This window comes from Etheostoma spectabile, chromosome 7, assembly GCF_008692095.1.
Source record: "Etheostoma spectabile isolate EspeVRDwgs_2016 chromosome 7, UIUC_Espe_1.0, whole genome shotgun sequence".
NCBI lineage: Eukaryota > Metazoa > Chordata > Actinopteri > Perciformes > Percidae > Etheostoma > Etheostoma spectabile.
In genome coordinates, this window is record NC_045739.1 from 27724439 (window position 1) to 27737564 (window position 13126).

General features: G+C 44.0%; 1 protein-coding gene across 1 annotated transcript in view; it reads right to left on the bottom strand.

Annotated features, from left to right (window-relative positions):
- Positions 1 to 13126, bottom strand: part of plxna2 (plexin A2) — a 222147-nt gene that overhangs the window by 125330 nt on the left and 83691 nt on the right. Inside the window, 1 exon segment of the mRNA XM_032519890.1 lies at positions 9716 to 9850. Coding sequence (XP_032375781.1) covers positions 9716 to 9850 — 135 coding nt within the window.

Here is a 13126-nt window from a genome sequence, read left to right on the forward strand (position 1 = left end):
AGACATGAAAAACATGGGTAGAACATAGCGGAAAGCTTATATCGTGAGAAAGAAATAGCTGACAAGCAGTGATCAAGCAGATGGATGCTATAAAAACATGATTCAATGACGGGGCGGCTCTACCTGACCTGCTGAATGACCCCTTGGGTTTGATGAACAGAGTCAGTCAACCCCTGAACTTCCCACAACCCCTGACCGAGGGACAGCATATGAACAGAGAACATGCACATGAATTAAACTAAACACATGCATATCAACATACATCCACATAAACCTTCCAACAACAATAATTACTATTAACTACAATGTAGAGAGATAGAATTTGATTAGTGAATTTTCTTTGACAAACAGTACGATGTCATATGATGCAAAATAGGGATGGGCAATATGTTGATGTTGTATCAATATCACGATATGAGACTAGATATCGTCTTAGATTTTAGATAAATCGTAATATCGTAATATGTTAAGTGTTGTCTGTACTTGGTTTTCCAGGCTGAATTACAGTGCAATGACGTCCTTTTCTGAACTCACCAGACCGTTCTAGCTGTTCTATTATTTACTCTCATTGTGTGAATAACATTTTGTTAAAGCACCAGTAGTCAACCATACAATTTCGTCGAAGTATCGACATCAAGGTGTTTGGTCAAAAATATCGTGATATTCGATTTTCTCTGTATTGCCCAGCCCTAATGCAAAATCACATGACTGAAAAAGCAAACAAACACATATCGGCAGACAGTGAAGTGATTGGACTTGGGGGACGGGACTGGAGACAGAGTGAGACAACCCCCCTTTTATTTCCAAATTGAAAATAAAAGAGCATTCAAACAAGACTGAATCTAGGCAGGAGAGGCAGCGAATGGACAGAGACACAAATATGATGGTTAGAACAATAAATACAGGAAAAAATACACTAAAGGTAAGCTACCTCCAAGTAACAGCAACGTGCATTCAAACTAAGACAAATATGCACGCGCACAGAGCTCGCGATTAAGGGAGCTTGACAAGTGGGTCAGGGATGAAAGCGGTTGCCTCAGAATGAAAGGCTAAATGGCATCATCAATAACATTGGATGTGCGTATTGACAGGGGAATTTATCCTAATTTGTCCAGGTGTCAATATCAAGTGAAGCTGTCAGGGAGGCAGGGAAGAATCCAAGCCCAAGTTTCCAAGCTGCAGCTCCACTCCCCCCCCTCCAACTGCTGAGCACCTGGGTAAGGAAGCGGCCGTGCGATTGATTTGCTGGCCCTCCACCCTACCGTTGCCAAACTGACCCGGCCGTCACGCTTGTATCCCAGATAAAACATGACGGCCAATCCATCAAGGCCAGTGTCTGCTGTGTCTGACTGATAGCGGGCTGTCCCGGAGATGTTTGTCTGTTGTTGAGGTCTGTCGGAAAAACAGGTAGATGCTAGTGAGCTGTGGCCACGGTTCCCCTCTCATGATCAGCCCTGATGAGGGTGGAATGGGATGCAGATGGGTGGTCCATTTGTTGGCACACGGCATCCCAGTTTCCTCATGCATGATGAGGACACTTCTCTCACATAAACACCGGTGTAGACGTTATGGTCGCCTGGCATAGATATGGCACCTCCTGTATTGTCAATTGTACCATATAAACCAAAAACCTCTTATGACCTCAATCAGAGGCCTAAGTTAGGTATAACATATCATTCTTAACTCACATTCATGTGGCTTAAAAACCAACCATGGTTTCAACAGGGGAATTTGGGAACATTTAGTGAACTTGGGGGGAAAAGATATATCTTAAACCCTGTGGGATGCAGAAAAGCCTTTCACAGTCTGAGGTTAGAGAAGAAAAAAATTCAGAATTCCAGTTTTGGAACCTCAGTTGTAAAAAAGAAAAGAAAAAAAAGGATTGTCAGAAAAAGGCTTAAGAAGGAGTGAGAAGAGAGGGTGAGCTACACTACACATTAAACTGATTGCTCTTTCATACTGAAAGCTGCCTCTTGATTGTCCTCTGCACTGTAATGGTGGGTAGTTGAGTTATTGGGACGCGATCTGGGACGTGTCACTGACAGACAGATTGGTGAGAGACACAGAGCTAAAGGTCAGTGGTCAAATCCCTGGTCCTGTTCCCTCTCTGGCAGCTGCGAGCTAACCAGAATGCCCTGGGGCCGACTCAGGGTCTTGACCCTGAGTCGGCAGGGCTGGCAGGGCAACACTTGTTCAGGTAGTGGCAGTCGCAGGAAACCCCGTCGCTACTCAGCTCGGACTGCAAACTAACAAACAGTGGAAAGGAAGGGGGGGCTCAGAAGAAGTACACACAAGGCGCTAATCTTTTGTGCTATAGAGCCCGACCCAATATCGGCCGATATTACCTGATATATCTTTTTTTTTTTTTTTTTTTTACATATATCGGCCGGTATATGGCATATCAGATTTTAAAAAATAAATTTTGTATGGGTTTCTTAAAATCCTTTTTGGGGGGGGCCCTTTACTGTGTAATTGCCCTTTTTTTGGTTTAAAATATCGGGGTCCTTTAAATGTGGCGGGAACCCGATACCAGACGGGCTTGCCCCCCCCCCCAACAGTTTAGTCTTTTTGGGTAAAAAGGAAGAAAGCATATAGAAGTTTGGAAATAGTGGTTTAAAAAAAAATTTGGGGGAAAAAAAAAAAATCGGAAAAAACAAAACAAAAAAGGCCCCAGGGAAGTTTTTAAACCCCTTTGAATGAGGGGTTTCGGGAAACATAAGCCGGGAAAATCTGCGTTGGGAGGGTGTAAACAGAAAACCCCCGGGAAACAAAAGGAAATTACCCAAATGCTGTAGCGTTTTTTTTTTCAAAAGTCTGACAACCCTGAAAACACTTACAGTCCCCACGGGGAAGGGCGGTTTAAAAGCCCCCAGGGGCCCATAGCCGGGGAACACAGGGAAATTTCCGAGTGTCATACACCCCAAAAAAAAAGTCCTGCATAATGATGACCCATTTTTGAACGCAGCAAGCCTGGCCGAGGGGTGAATGAACCCTTTTCCTTTCTTGATACCCTGAACCCTTTTCTTCCTTCTAACGACGCCAGCCAAAAAAAGGGGTTGGGGGTAAAAAGGGAAGGAGAGAGGAGACCCAGAAAAATTTAGGGAAAGGAGGGGGGGCTGCTTTTTGGAAGAAATGGTTAAAAAGAGGCTCATATGAAGAAAAAAGGTTTAAAAAAGAAAAGGGAAAAAATCCATGCAGGGTTTCAAAATTTTACAGGAGGGACCGGAAGAAATTGGCAAAGGTTAAAAAAAAAAAAAAAGGGTTCTTTTTTTTTTGATAAACTGTGAGCGGAATGTTTGGGCCCTTCCAAAAAAGGGGTGGGGAAGGGAAAGGGGCAGAGTACGAGGATTGGAAAGGGTGAGGGGGGGTTTTGTTTTCTAAAGAGGCCCAAAGGGGGTATTGGAGGGGACAGCATCCCCATGGCCCGAAACGTTATGGGGGAGGGCCCACCGGGGTGTTGTCCTTTTAAAGGAAAGAAAATTGGGTTTTACAAGCCAGCTCAGTATCCCTCAGTTGGTCATGCTAGCAAGATTTTCACACTTATCCTTATAAAGAGCTGGTAATTAGACGGCCACTATTTCACTAGGAAAAACTTTAAGTCTGTTCCCGTTCTTAGTTAAACCGGGGTGCCACAGCCCAAAAAATTTTCAAAAAAAAAAATTGAGCTCATTTCCCAAAGCAAAAAACCCCCGTTTTTTTCTTTGGGGTTTTTTTTTTTTTTCTTCAGAAGACACGATGAAAACGTAACCACTTTAGTGTTTTTTTTTTTTCCTTGTTTACTTTATTAAGGTGTTTTCAAAAAGCTTTTCAGGCGGAACTAAGGCCACGCCACAGGTATCACTTCAAAAACCCTTTCAGATGTTAAATCTTGATTGTTATCCATGAATAATACATTATACCCTGGGCTCCGCGTACTGGCCGCCGACCAAAGCCACCGACATAATGCAGTCACCGTTTCTGGGCCGCGTGTGATGAGTGCTCTCCCTACTGCTGGGTGCCAGCGGCCACAACAGCCCAGGACACCACAAAGGGAATGAAAAGGCCTCATAAAAATGTTGATAATCCAGGCCCCAAAAGACCCCATTTGATACTGGAGTAGTTTTCGCCATTTATCCCAGTGCGCTGCATTGTGTTGATAAACCGAAAAAACAAAGAGCGAACGCTTCTCTAGGCCTCATGCGGGCCACAGTGTCAGGCACGCTTGTATATCCCCGTTGGCTTGAACTCCCAAAATGCATGAGCACACACAAACGTCCGTAAATACAGGACGTCACAGAAACAGGTGAGGGCCTTTTGCATTCTCATGGTTACACATTCTGAAAAGAAAGAAACATGAGAAAGAGAAAACAAAAATGGAGTGTTATGAGAGACAGAGAGAAAGACAGGCTCCAGTTGGTGGGAACGAGGCCAGGCCAAACACACATGCAGATGCAGCACACTGAATTTGCATGAGCTGGCAATAGCACCAGTGGTTTAGCTCTGCTCCAGCTGCCATTCGCACATGAATACTCATTCTACCTGTTTGATTAGAGCCTCCACTGGAATTGTTTTGGCTTTAAAGTACTGCTGTAGGCACAATGTATCTGTCTGTATGCAAAGTAAGGTTTATTGAGGTTGGGTTGAAGCCCCCTGTGCTTCACCATGTAAAACAGCACACGCCCATGCGTGCTTTGTTGCAGCAGTGGAAGATGTGGTATTCAGTTTGAAATCCACAGCTTTTGATGCAATATTAAGTGCAGTGAGGTGTTTGAGGAATGTAAGACATTACAGGGGGCACTTCGCATCACGCTGACAGAAGAAAACGACATGAAAAAAAGAGGAGGAAAGAGTCGAGGATGTGTCTGGGAGGCAGCTCAGCTGAGTCTCCAGAAACAGCGATGACCTTTTTCTCTCCATCCCTGCCGCCGGCATCGCTACCCAGCCAAGTACCAAAATCTCTGGATTATTGGTCTAAATATAGAAGCAGTCACACACACACACACACACACACACTCACACACACACAACATGACTCATACATGTGATGTGGCAAAAATCTAAACAACGGATCTGCAGAATCACAGGGTGCACAAGGACAGTTGGAAGACACAAAGCTCAGAGTGTGAGTCCTGTGAAAATCCAGATATGATGAGCATTGTTTGCATTGTTTTTTTCAAATATGTGCACAGATGTCTGAAGATAAATCTTGAGATGAAAACCCCCTGTTATATATTTCAAGACTGTCAGTAAGGATACAGCACACTACAGAAAGGCAAACGCACTAACACACACACACACACACACACACAGTGAGCCAGGTCTTTTCATCAGTTCCACTGCACTGCCTTGCCTTGGGTCAATCTCACCAAATCATTAATATGGTGGATGCTGTTGTTATTACATCTACAAAACAAAAGCACCGTTTAACATGGCAGCACCATGGATCGAATGTGAAACAGGGAGCTATTAAATATGTTTGGGGGGAGAGTGAATGATGGTGTGGGAGTGGGAGTGGGAGAAAGAAACAAATGAGAGAGAGAGAGAGAGAGAGAGAGAGAGAGAGAGAGAGAGAAGAGAGAGAGCAGAAAGTTCTTTCACACACTGATAACTCGTGGTGGGCAGTAGGTGTAATAGGTATATATATAGATTCCATTTGAATACTGAATGGGAGACCGGTGCATGTGTCTGTAGTTATAGTTTTTTTTGCTTTCTTTTGTGCGGTGGACGTGTGATTGAGAGAGCCAGTGGATTTTGTTGTTACCTATGCAAATGGACATGGAGGGAGCATGTGCTTTGTGCGCGAGTGTGTCTCTGTGGGTGCCTGTCTGCATGTTCGTGTTTACAAACGATTCTCGGCACCGCCACAACACACACGGACATGTGTGAGGACCGGAGAGAGCGCAAGAGTCCAGACTGTGGAGCACGGCCTCGCTGAGCAAATAGTACTCTGGCTCTCCTAATTTCACTCTGTCTCCCTCTCTCTAGTTCTCTCTCTCTCTCTCTCTCTCTCTCCCTGTCTCATTCAATGTCTGTCTCTCCTTCCGTCTCTCTGTATTCTCTCTTTCCCCACTGTGCCAAACACAGAGGGCCTCTTTGTTATTCAGAGTAGGAAATGCAACTGGAGCCAAATCTGGCCTGCTTTCTGTTTGATATCATCCCTCCTTTGTTCTAACCGCCTCCCATCACCATGCGCTCGGCTTCAGACAGACACATCGGAACAAGTAGCGCTCAGACGAGATAGATCTCGTGATGTCCTGTACGTCTGATTTCAAGCATAGCTCGGGGTGACATTTAGGACTACAATAAAGGTCAAATAGATGTTTTCCACTGAATGCTAGTGCGTAGGGGCTGGTTTAAAGGTGGCTGCTGTGTCTGTTTTTATAGTGTATGATGCTTTATTAAAGTTACTATACATCTTTAAGTCGTCCCCCTGTGTAGAAAGAGGTTACGTCAAACTAGATAGACTTAAAGGGGCGCTATGCAATTTTTTGCTGTTTTCTCACTTTTTGCCATTTGGCAGCTCTGATGTTAACTTGTGTCTGACCCCTCCCTCTCTCAGTCTGCCGTATCCTCTTTCTCTGTTCCTCCAACAGTGCTTTCCTAGCTTTCTTCTTCATGACGATAGTGTTAAAAACTCCATCGCTACCCTGCTAGCCGGTTCCTGAATGGGGGCGTCATGTGTGCAGTGCAGCAATTCGTTACATCGCGAGACCTGATATCACGCCATCCTTCCTGACGCTGACCACAAATTAACCCAAAAAAGTCATATAACCATTCAAAAAGCTGTTCAGTTAAGGTAAATTAAGCTAGAAAACTGCATTGTTCCCCTTTAATATTGGGCATTATGTGCAGTTCCATCTAGGCAGATTACATAAAAATGTTCCGTAATTTTAATAAACCATCACTAATAAATGTTAAATTGATAGTTAATTAAACATAAGTTATTTAACTGTTATTTAACAACAAAATAATAATTAATAATGATTACTAATTATTCGGCAAGCTATAATGTGTGCTGCTCACATATAACATTAATACACATTATTAACTTTTTGTTAATGAATTAGAAATTGTTTATCAACCGCCATTTGGATGGCTGTTAGAAAGGTGCATTTGATGAAGGACAATCGTTAGTGGTTAATAAAAACTTTGTAAAGCATCTATAAACATTTAGATACCTTACAATCATCTCTTTTACAGATCGCAACAGAAGATTTAATGGGATCAAATTAATATTTAATGGGACCAAATTAAGATTTAATGAGACCAAGTTTCAAAGTTTCAGCAAATATGACAGAAAGTTAGTTTTACCTACTGCACCTTTAATTGATGCTTTATAAACCATTTATTAATCATTAACTTATTACTATAAACATCAGTTGCAACTTTGTACTAGCATCCAAATAATGTGTTTATAGATGGTTTATTAACAATTGTTAACCACTGACTTAACTGAAATATTAACTACCTATCTAACATTATAGACTTATTTGATATGCCACTAAACTAATGATAAAGTAACAATAGTTATGACATTACTAATAATAATAATTAGTAAACATTTTAAATCATGATTTTATTGTGTGCTAATAAAAAATACCTATTAACTACAGTTTAATAGCAATTTATCAGTTCTAAGTGATGCTTAATATGAAGTGTTGCCAATTTTGTTTTTAAATAATTAATTAAATGTTGGTCTTACTCTCCAGAATCACATGTGAAAACATCTGTTGGCTTAGCCAAATGTATGGAAAAATGATGTGTGTGTGGCTACTCAAAATCCCAATCCAGTTACTGTAGCAGGTGTGACTGTCGAATGGTATCCTTGAACATGCAACATCCCCAACGTAGCTGAGAGCAGTCCTGTGTGTGTGTGTGTGTGTGTGTGTGTGTGTGTGTGTGTGTCTGCTTCAATCCTTCCCAACCCCCGGAGAGCAAGACAGAAGAGTGTACATACTGAATGCTAATAATATTCACCAACATCACTTCTCATTCAGATGACTAGCAGTTATGAGCTCAACATCAAAAGCTCGTTTCATCTGCGGAATAATTGGGAATAAAGGATTTTGTAAATATGGGAAACAAACTTGAGATTCAGTACAAACTCGTCTTTATTTGTGGAATCTATGTCATGCCTTCAGGGCTTGACATTAACTTTTTGTTCTCACCAGCCACTAGCGGCTAGCGGACTTCCAAAGTTAGTTTTGCCAGCCACAGTTTTGATCCGGTTGTGCATAAAGCTCCTTTAGTATGAAAAAAAAAAAAACATGCAACCAGATAGCAGCCCCATTATTGAGATTTAAAATAGTTTGGCCTTCCATTTGATCAGATGTCTTTCTTACTAAAAAATCTCAGTAGTAGTATTGTTTAAAGTACGGAGCTGTTGTTGGTGATGGGATTGCATTTGACATTGTTTTATTTTTTATTCTCACAGCAGGCAAGAGTCTGACTCTTCAGACATATTTCGCTGTTGTTGTTTTTTAGAGTGGACTAAAGCGAATCTCACACAGCCCAGCTGTGTTAGTCACAGATGCTGGGGGGGGGGGGGGGGGGGGTTAAACCTGTTTACTCCTTCCCTTAGCAATGCACACCATCGTCTAAACAACTCCTCCTTCACACCCCATCCGCCCACCGCGGTTCCTAACCTGCGAGCTCCAGCCAGCCGGTTGTTAAGTGTGTCAAAAGAGGAGATAAGGAGAGAGGACGGCAATCTATCAGCTCACACTGACAGCCTCGCACGTCGTCTGTCTCTGGAGTTGCCGCGCTGCCGCGCTCCCCTGCAGCTGCTGCTGCTGCTCCTCCTCTCCTCCCATCACTTTCCCTCCGCTTTTCATCTCCTTTCTATCCGACCGTGTTTTCCTCTCCTCAACCCTCCTACTCTGTCGTTGTGTCCCCTTCCACCCGTATATGCCCTCGCCTGTTGCCTAATTAATATTAGTGGACAACTCTGCATCAATAAAGTGACAGTCCACAATAGATTATTATAGCCTACTGATGTTGCTTGTTCCAGTCTGCCCGCTGCTTTTTTTTTGTTTTTTGTTGTCTGCTGAAGTGTCTTTTTTTTAAGGGCAGATCCAATAAAAAGGGGAGTTCATATATCTATATATATCTGACTGCTTGAAGATTTACAACCCTAGTCAGTATGTCAGCCGCATTGATGGCCATCGGCTGCTGCTTCCCTCCCTCCCTCCCTCCCTCCCTCCCGCCCCGCAATGCTGTGTCACTTCATTAGAAGTGTGAAAGGATGACCTTGCACTCTGTCTCTTTTTTTGCTCAGTGTTTCTCTTTACTCTAAGTCATACACTACAGCTGTCCCTCTTACCCTCATCACTCGTCCTCTTATACTTTGCCTCAGCTGGCAAGTGCCCTTCATATCTCTCTTTCTTTCTCTCTCTCTCTCTCTCTACCTACCTTGTCTTTTCCTTGTCTTTCTATTTCTTTCTCTTTCCCTGCCCTCATTGTTCTCCTTCATTATCAAACGCTGTCACAGCGTCCCCCGCTGTGCCACCCAGGTTATATATAGCTAACAGAGGGGGGTGGTGGTGGTGATGCTGAGAGGTGGGCCATCTCGGGCCCTGCTGCAGCACACACACTTTTCCTGACATTTAAAAATATGCTCACACACACACACACACACACCCAAAAGACACACTTAAACCCATCCATTTTCTTGCAAGAGGGCACTTGTATAAATAGCGAGCAGAGGTGTGCATGCACGCGTCTTTCCAACACCTACCTGTCTCTCCGACATGACGTAGAGGTAGTTGCGGTCGAGAGAGAAGGCCATATCTCGCAGGACAGGGCTGCCGTCCTTGATGACCGATATCATCTCGTACTGGACACCGCCGTGAGGAGGCCCGTCGACGCGAATCTGAGAAAAAACACAAATGGCACAAACAGGTCCATGACTGCTATTTTTTACCAGTATGACAGCAGGGCTGGGAAAACAGACGGAGAATGATTGACAGGGATGTCAGACGTGGGTGAAACAATATTTGCAAAACAATCTATCGTTATCATTTAGCTAGACTTGGAGATTCAGGTGAGTGGACGTCCGCCATGACGGCTGTTTGGAGAGTGAAAAGAGTGAAGCATTAAAAAACAGCAGAGGGTTTACTTTAAACTGATTTACTTTTAATACTTGCTTTTCTAATTTCCCAAAAATGCGTGGCACTCATTGTATGATTTCATGTCAGCCCACTGTGATTCCACATAGGATGGGGTTACAACCACTGTTCAGAATGAGGTGCATATATTATTAGACCTTTGTGAAACCTTAGCTCTGTTTTCCTTTCCTCTTTCTCCTGATGAGTGTGTATTCCCTCAGAGCAGCTTTAAACTTGAGGCCAAGACCACCTTACAACAACAGTGGAAAAGCCTTCTAATGAATTATCCGAGGTGCGTGACCCCCCCTCCCTAACCCAAATGGTCCTCCACCACCCCTGTGTTTCTTCAGCAGAACCTCATTGGACAAATATATACCCGGGATAGTAAATCTTGAAAGGGGGTAGCATGGTTTTTTTGAGAGATGTCTCTGATGTCACTAGGCCCTCCTCCAGCCATGAAAGCTGATGGCTCTATCATCTGTCCGTCCCCGCCTGCCTGCCTGCCTCCACCCAAACGTTCATCCATCTATTCAGATGGTGACAGCACCAAAGAGCAGCCAGTCTCTCGAAAAAACATCACAGAGGGGAAAGTCAAGGCCATATGTCTGTCAAAAGAAGATCAACTGGGAGGGTGGGAGGGTATGCGAGCAAATGTATAATATATCGTTTTTCTATCGTCATAGAGATATAAACATCCGCAATACACACATCGGGAAAAGAGAGTATTGGTAGGAAACTTTGAAACGCATTTGGTTTTAGTGGTGCCTTTCATGTTCGATAGAAGAATGTTAGGACTTTTTCTTTTTTTAATCAAGCCATTATTATATTTTAGCAAATATTGAAATCAGCAGAAAGGCAAAACTGAGTACACTTTAATATCTTGTATCGCAACTAATATAGTTAAAGCGATTTTCAACAACGCTATTGTGTATTTTCCTTATACCGTGCAGCCCTAATGTACATACACACACACAGCTTTGTGTATGTGTGAGTAAAACTGCTGGAGGGAATATTAGAGGCACCTAAGTTCACACAAAGCCCTAGAGCCTTGCCTTCAAAGCTCGAGGGTTAGCCGACTACAGGACAGCAGGCGGCCCAGTTAAGGGGCAGAGCTCAAAAGTGGTTGAGCGTCCCATGGCTGACCTACGTCTGACCCTGGCAGGCTAATCCAAACATCGAAAAAGAGGACATGTGTGAAAACCATATGTAGGAGGAGAAAGGCAGGATGTGGGGGCCGTGCCAGTCTTCATCTGGTTATTGACACTGCAGTGTGAAGGGAGACCTCAGCCAAATATGCTCATCCATAAAGCATGTTGAAGCACGGCCAGGCCAGCGCTGTTCTCTTCTCTACTGTTTAAGTGTGGGTGTTGTGGGTGTGTGTTTGAGTGTGTGTGCACCCGTAGGAGCAGCCTGTCATGCTGTGATATGTGTCCAAGCAGGACGCCACTAGGGATCGCAAGATAACCCGACCTCCCCCCCCCCCCCCCGCATGCCGGCAGTTCATCTGAATTTAGATCGCTATCACACACACAGTGTCTCACCACTGTCCAGGGGCCCCTAAATTCTCATTAGGCCAGAAACACACACTCACATAAACAGCTGTCTTTGAGCGTGTCCAGGACAGAACCTCTGCTCTGCAGGCTGGGGTATGACACTTTGTCACACACTACACCAAAAGCACTTACCAGCCTGAGCAATTACTAAACAGTTAGTCTCGCATTGCCAGACCTATCCTCACAGGGCTGTGGAGTGAGGTCAGGCTACATCACACACACATTCTGGGATAGGAGGGGAAAAAAAACACTCTGGGTCTGGTTGCATTTCTTTAAACCAATCACAATCATCTTGGGCGGTGCTAAGCGTTGAACGCAGCGACGGTGGCTCTGCTAAATAGTCTCGGGAGGGAACATTTTTGCACTCCGCAACAGAAAACGCCACATACAATATTAACTGTTCACACAATACAGTCCAAAATGCCCCATTTAGATAGTAAATATAAATTCCCCCAAAGAACCAAGCAGGTCTGTCTTGTTGCATGATCAATTTTTCTTTGTGAAGCTTGCTAGCTCAAAGTTTGTCATTTCCCGAAGCGAACAGATAGAGGGCAGAAGGTGAGGGGCGTGTCAGGCAATTATCCTAGAAATGTACTTCCGTTGATCCAGACTACTAAACAGTTAACTGTGCGGAGGTGTGTACAAAGAGATAAAAATAAATGACTTTCCCTTTTCCCAGAAATACTGTCCGTTTCTCAGTCTCTGCTTCTTTTGTATGAAAATGTTCTTTATTCCTCAAACAGCTTAGGCTTATGGCTCACACAGAGAAAATGGCAACAACATAACTGACACTCAAGCACTCCAGAAGCACTCACACTATCCCACCGTGGACACACAAACACCCACAGCTGGTCGCTTTTCACATTAAGAAGCTGCTTTTCTACAGTAGCCGTAAATCTTGCAAAGTGCGTTACATTCACACATACGCAGAGCCAAACACACACCCACAACGTTTGTAAGGAAGTGAAGAAATGGGTTGTGTGTGTGTGTGTGTGTGTGGTGGGTTAGATGAATGGGAGGGACTTTGTAGACCAGCCTCACCTCTGGGTGGGCGGAGGAGGAAATATGGAGAAACCAATGCTCGTACCAAAACTAATTCTGTCAAAATCTCCATCTCTTTACCACACTCCCACGCCACCTTTCTACTGACCTACAGTACTGTATCTACCACTTCTGGAAGCAACTCTCAGGCCCAAAACATCCATTTCCTCAGCATCGCTTTACTTTAGCCTGCTCTCTCAGGTGCTTAAACCTATCCCCTGTCTGCCCCATTTGACCCTGCATTATTTATCAGGCTAGGTGAGAAGGCTGCTAACAGGTTGGATTCATACCCACAAGCCCCTCTGACAATATTACTGCGCGTCTATTTTAGGAGGACCCATCAGATGAAACACACCCCTAGTGCCCCAGAGAGCTGGCCTTGGTTCTGCCTAGTCTAACACGGTCCCCCATTTCAACACCACAGCCATTAGCTGGCCTCTCTCTATC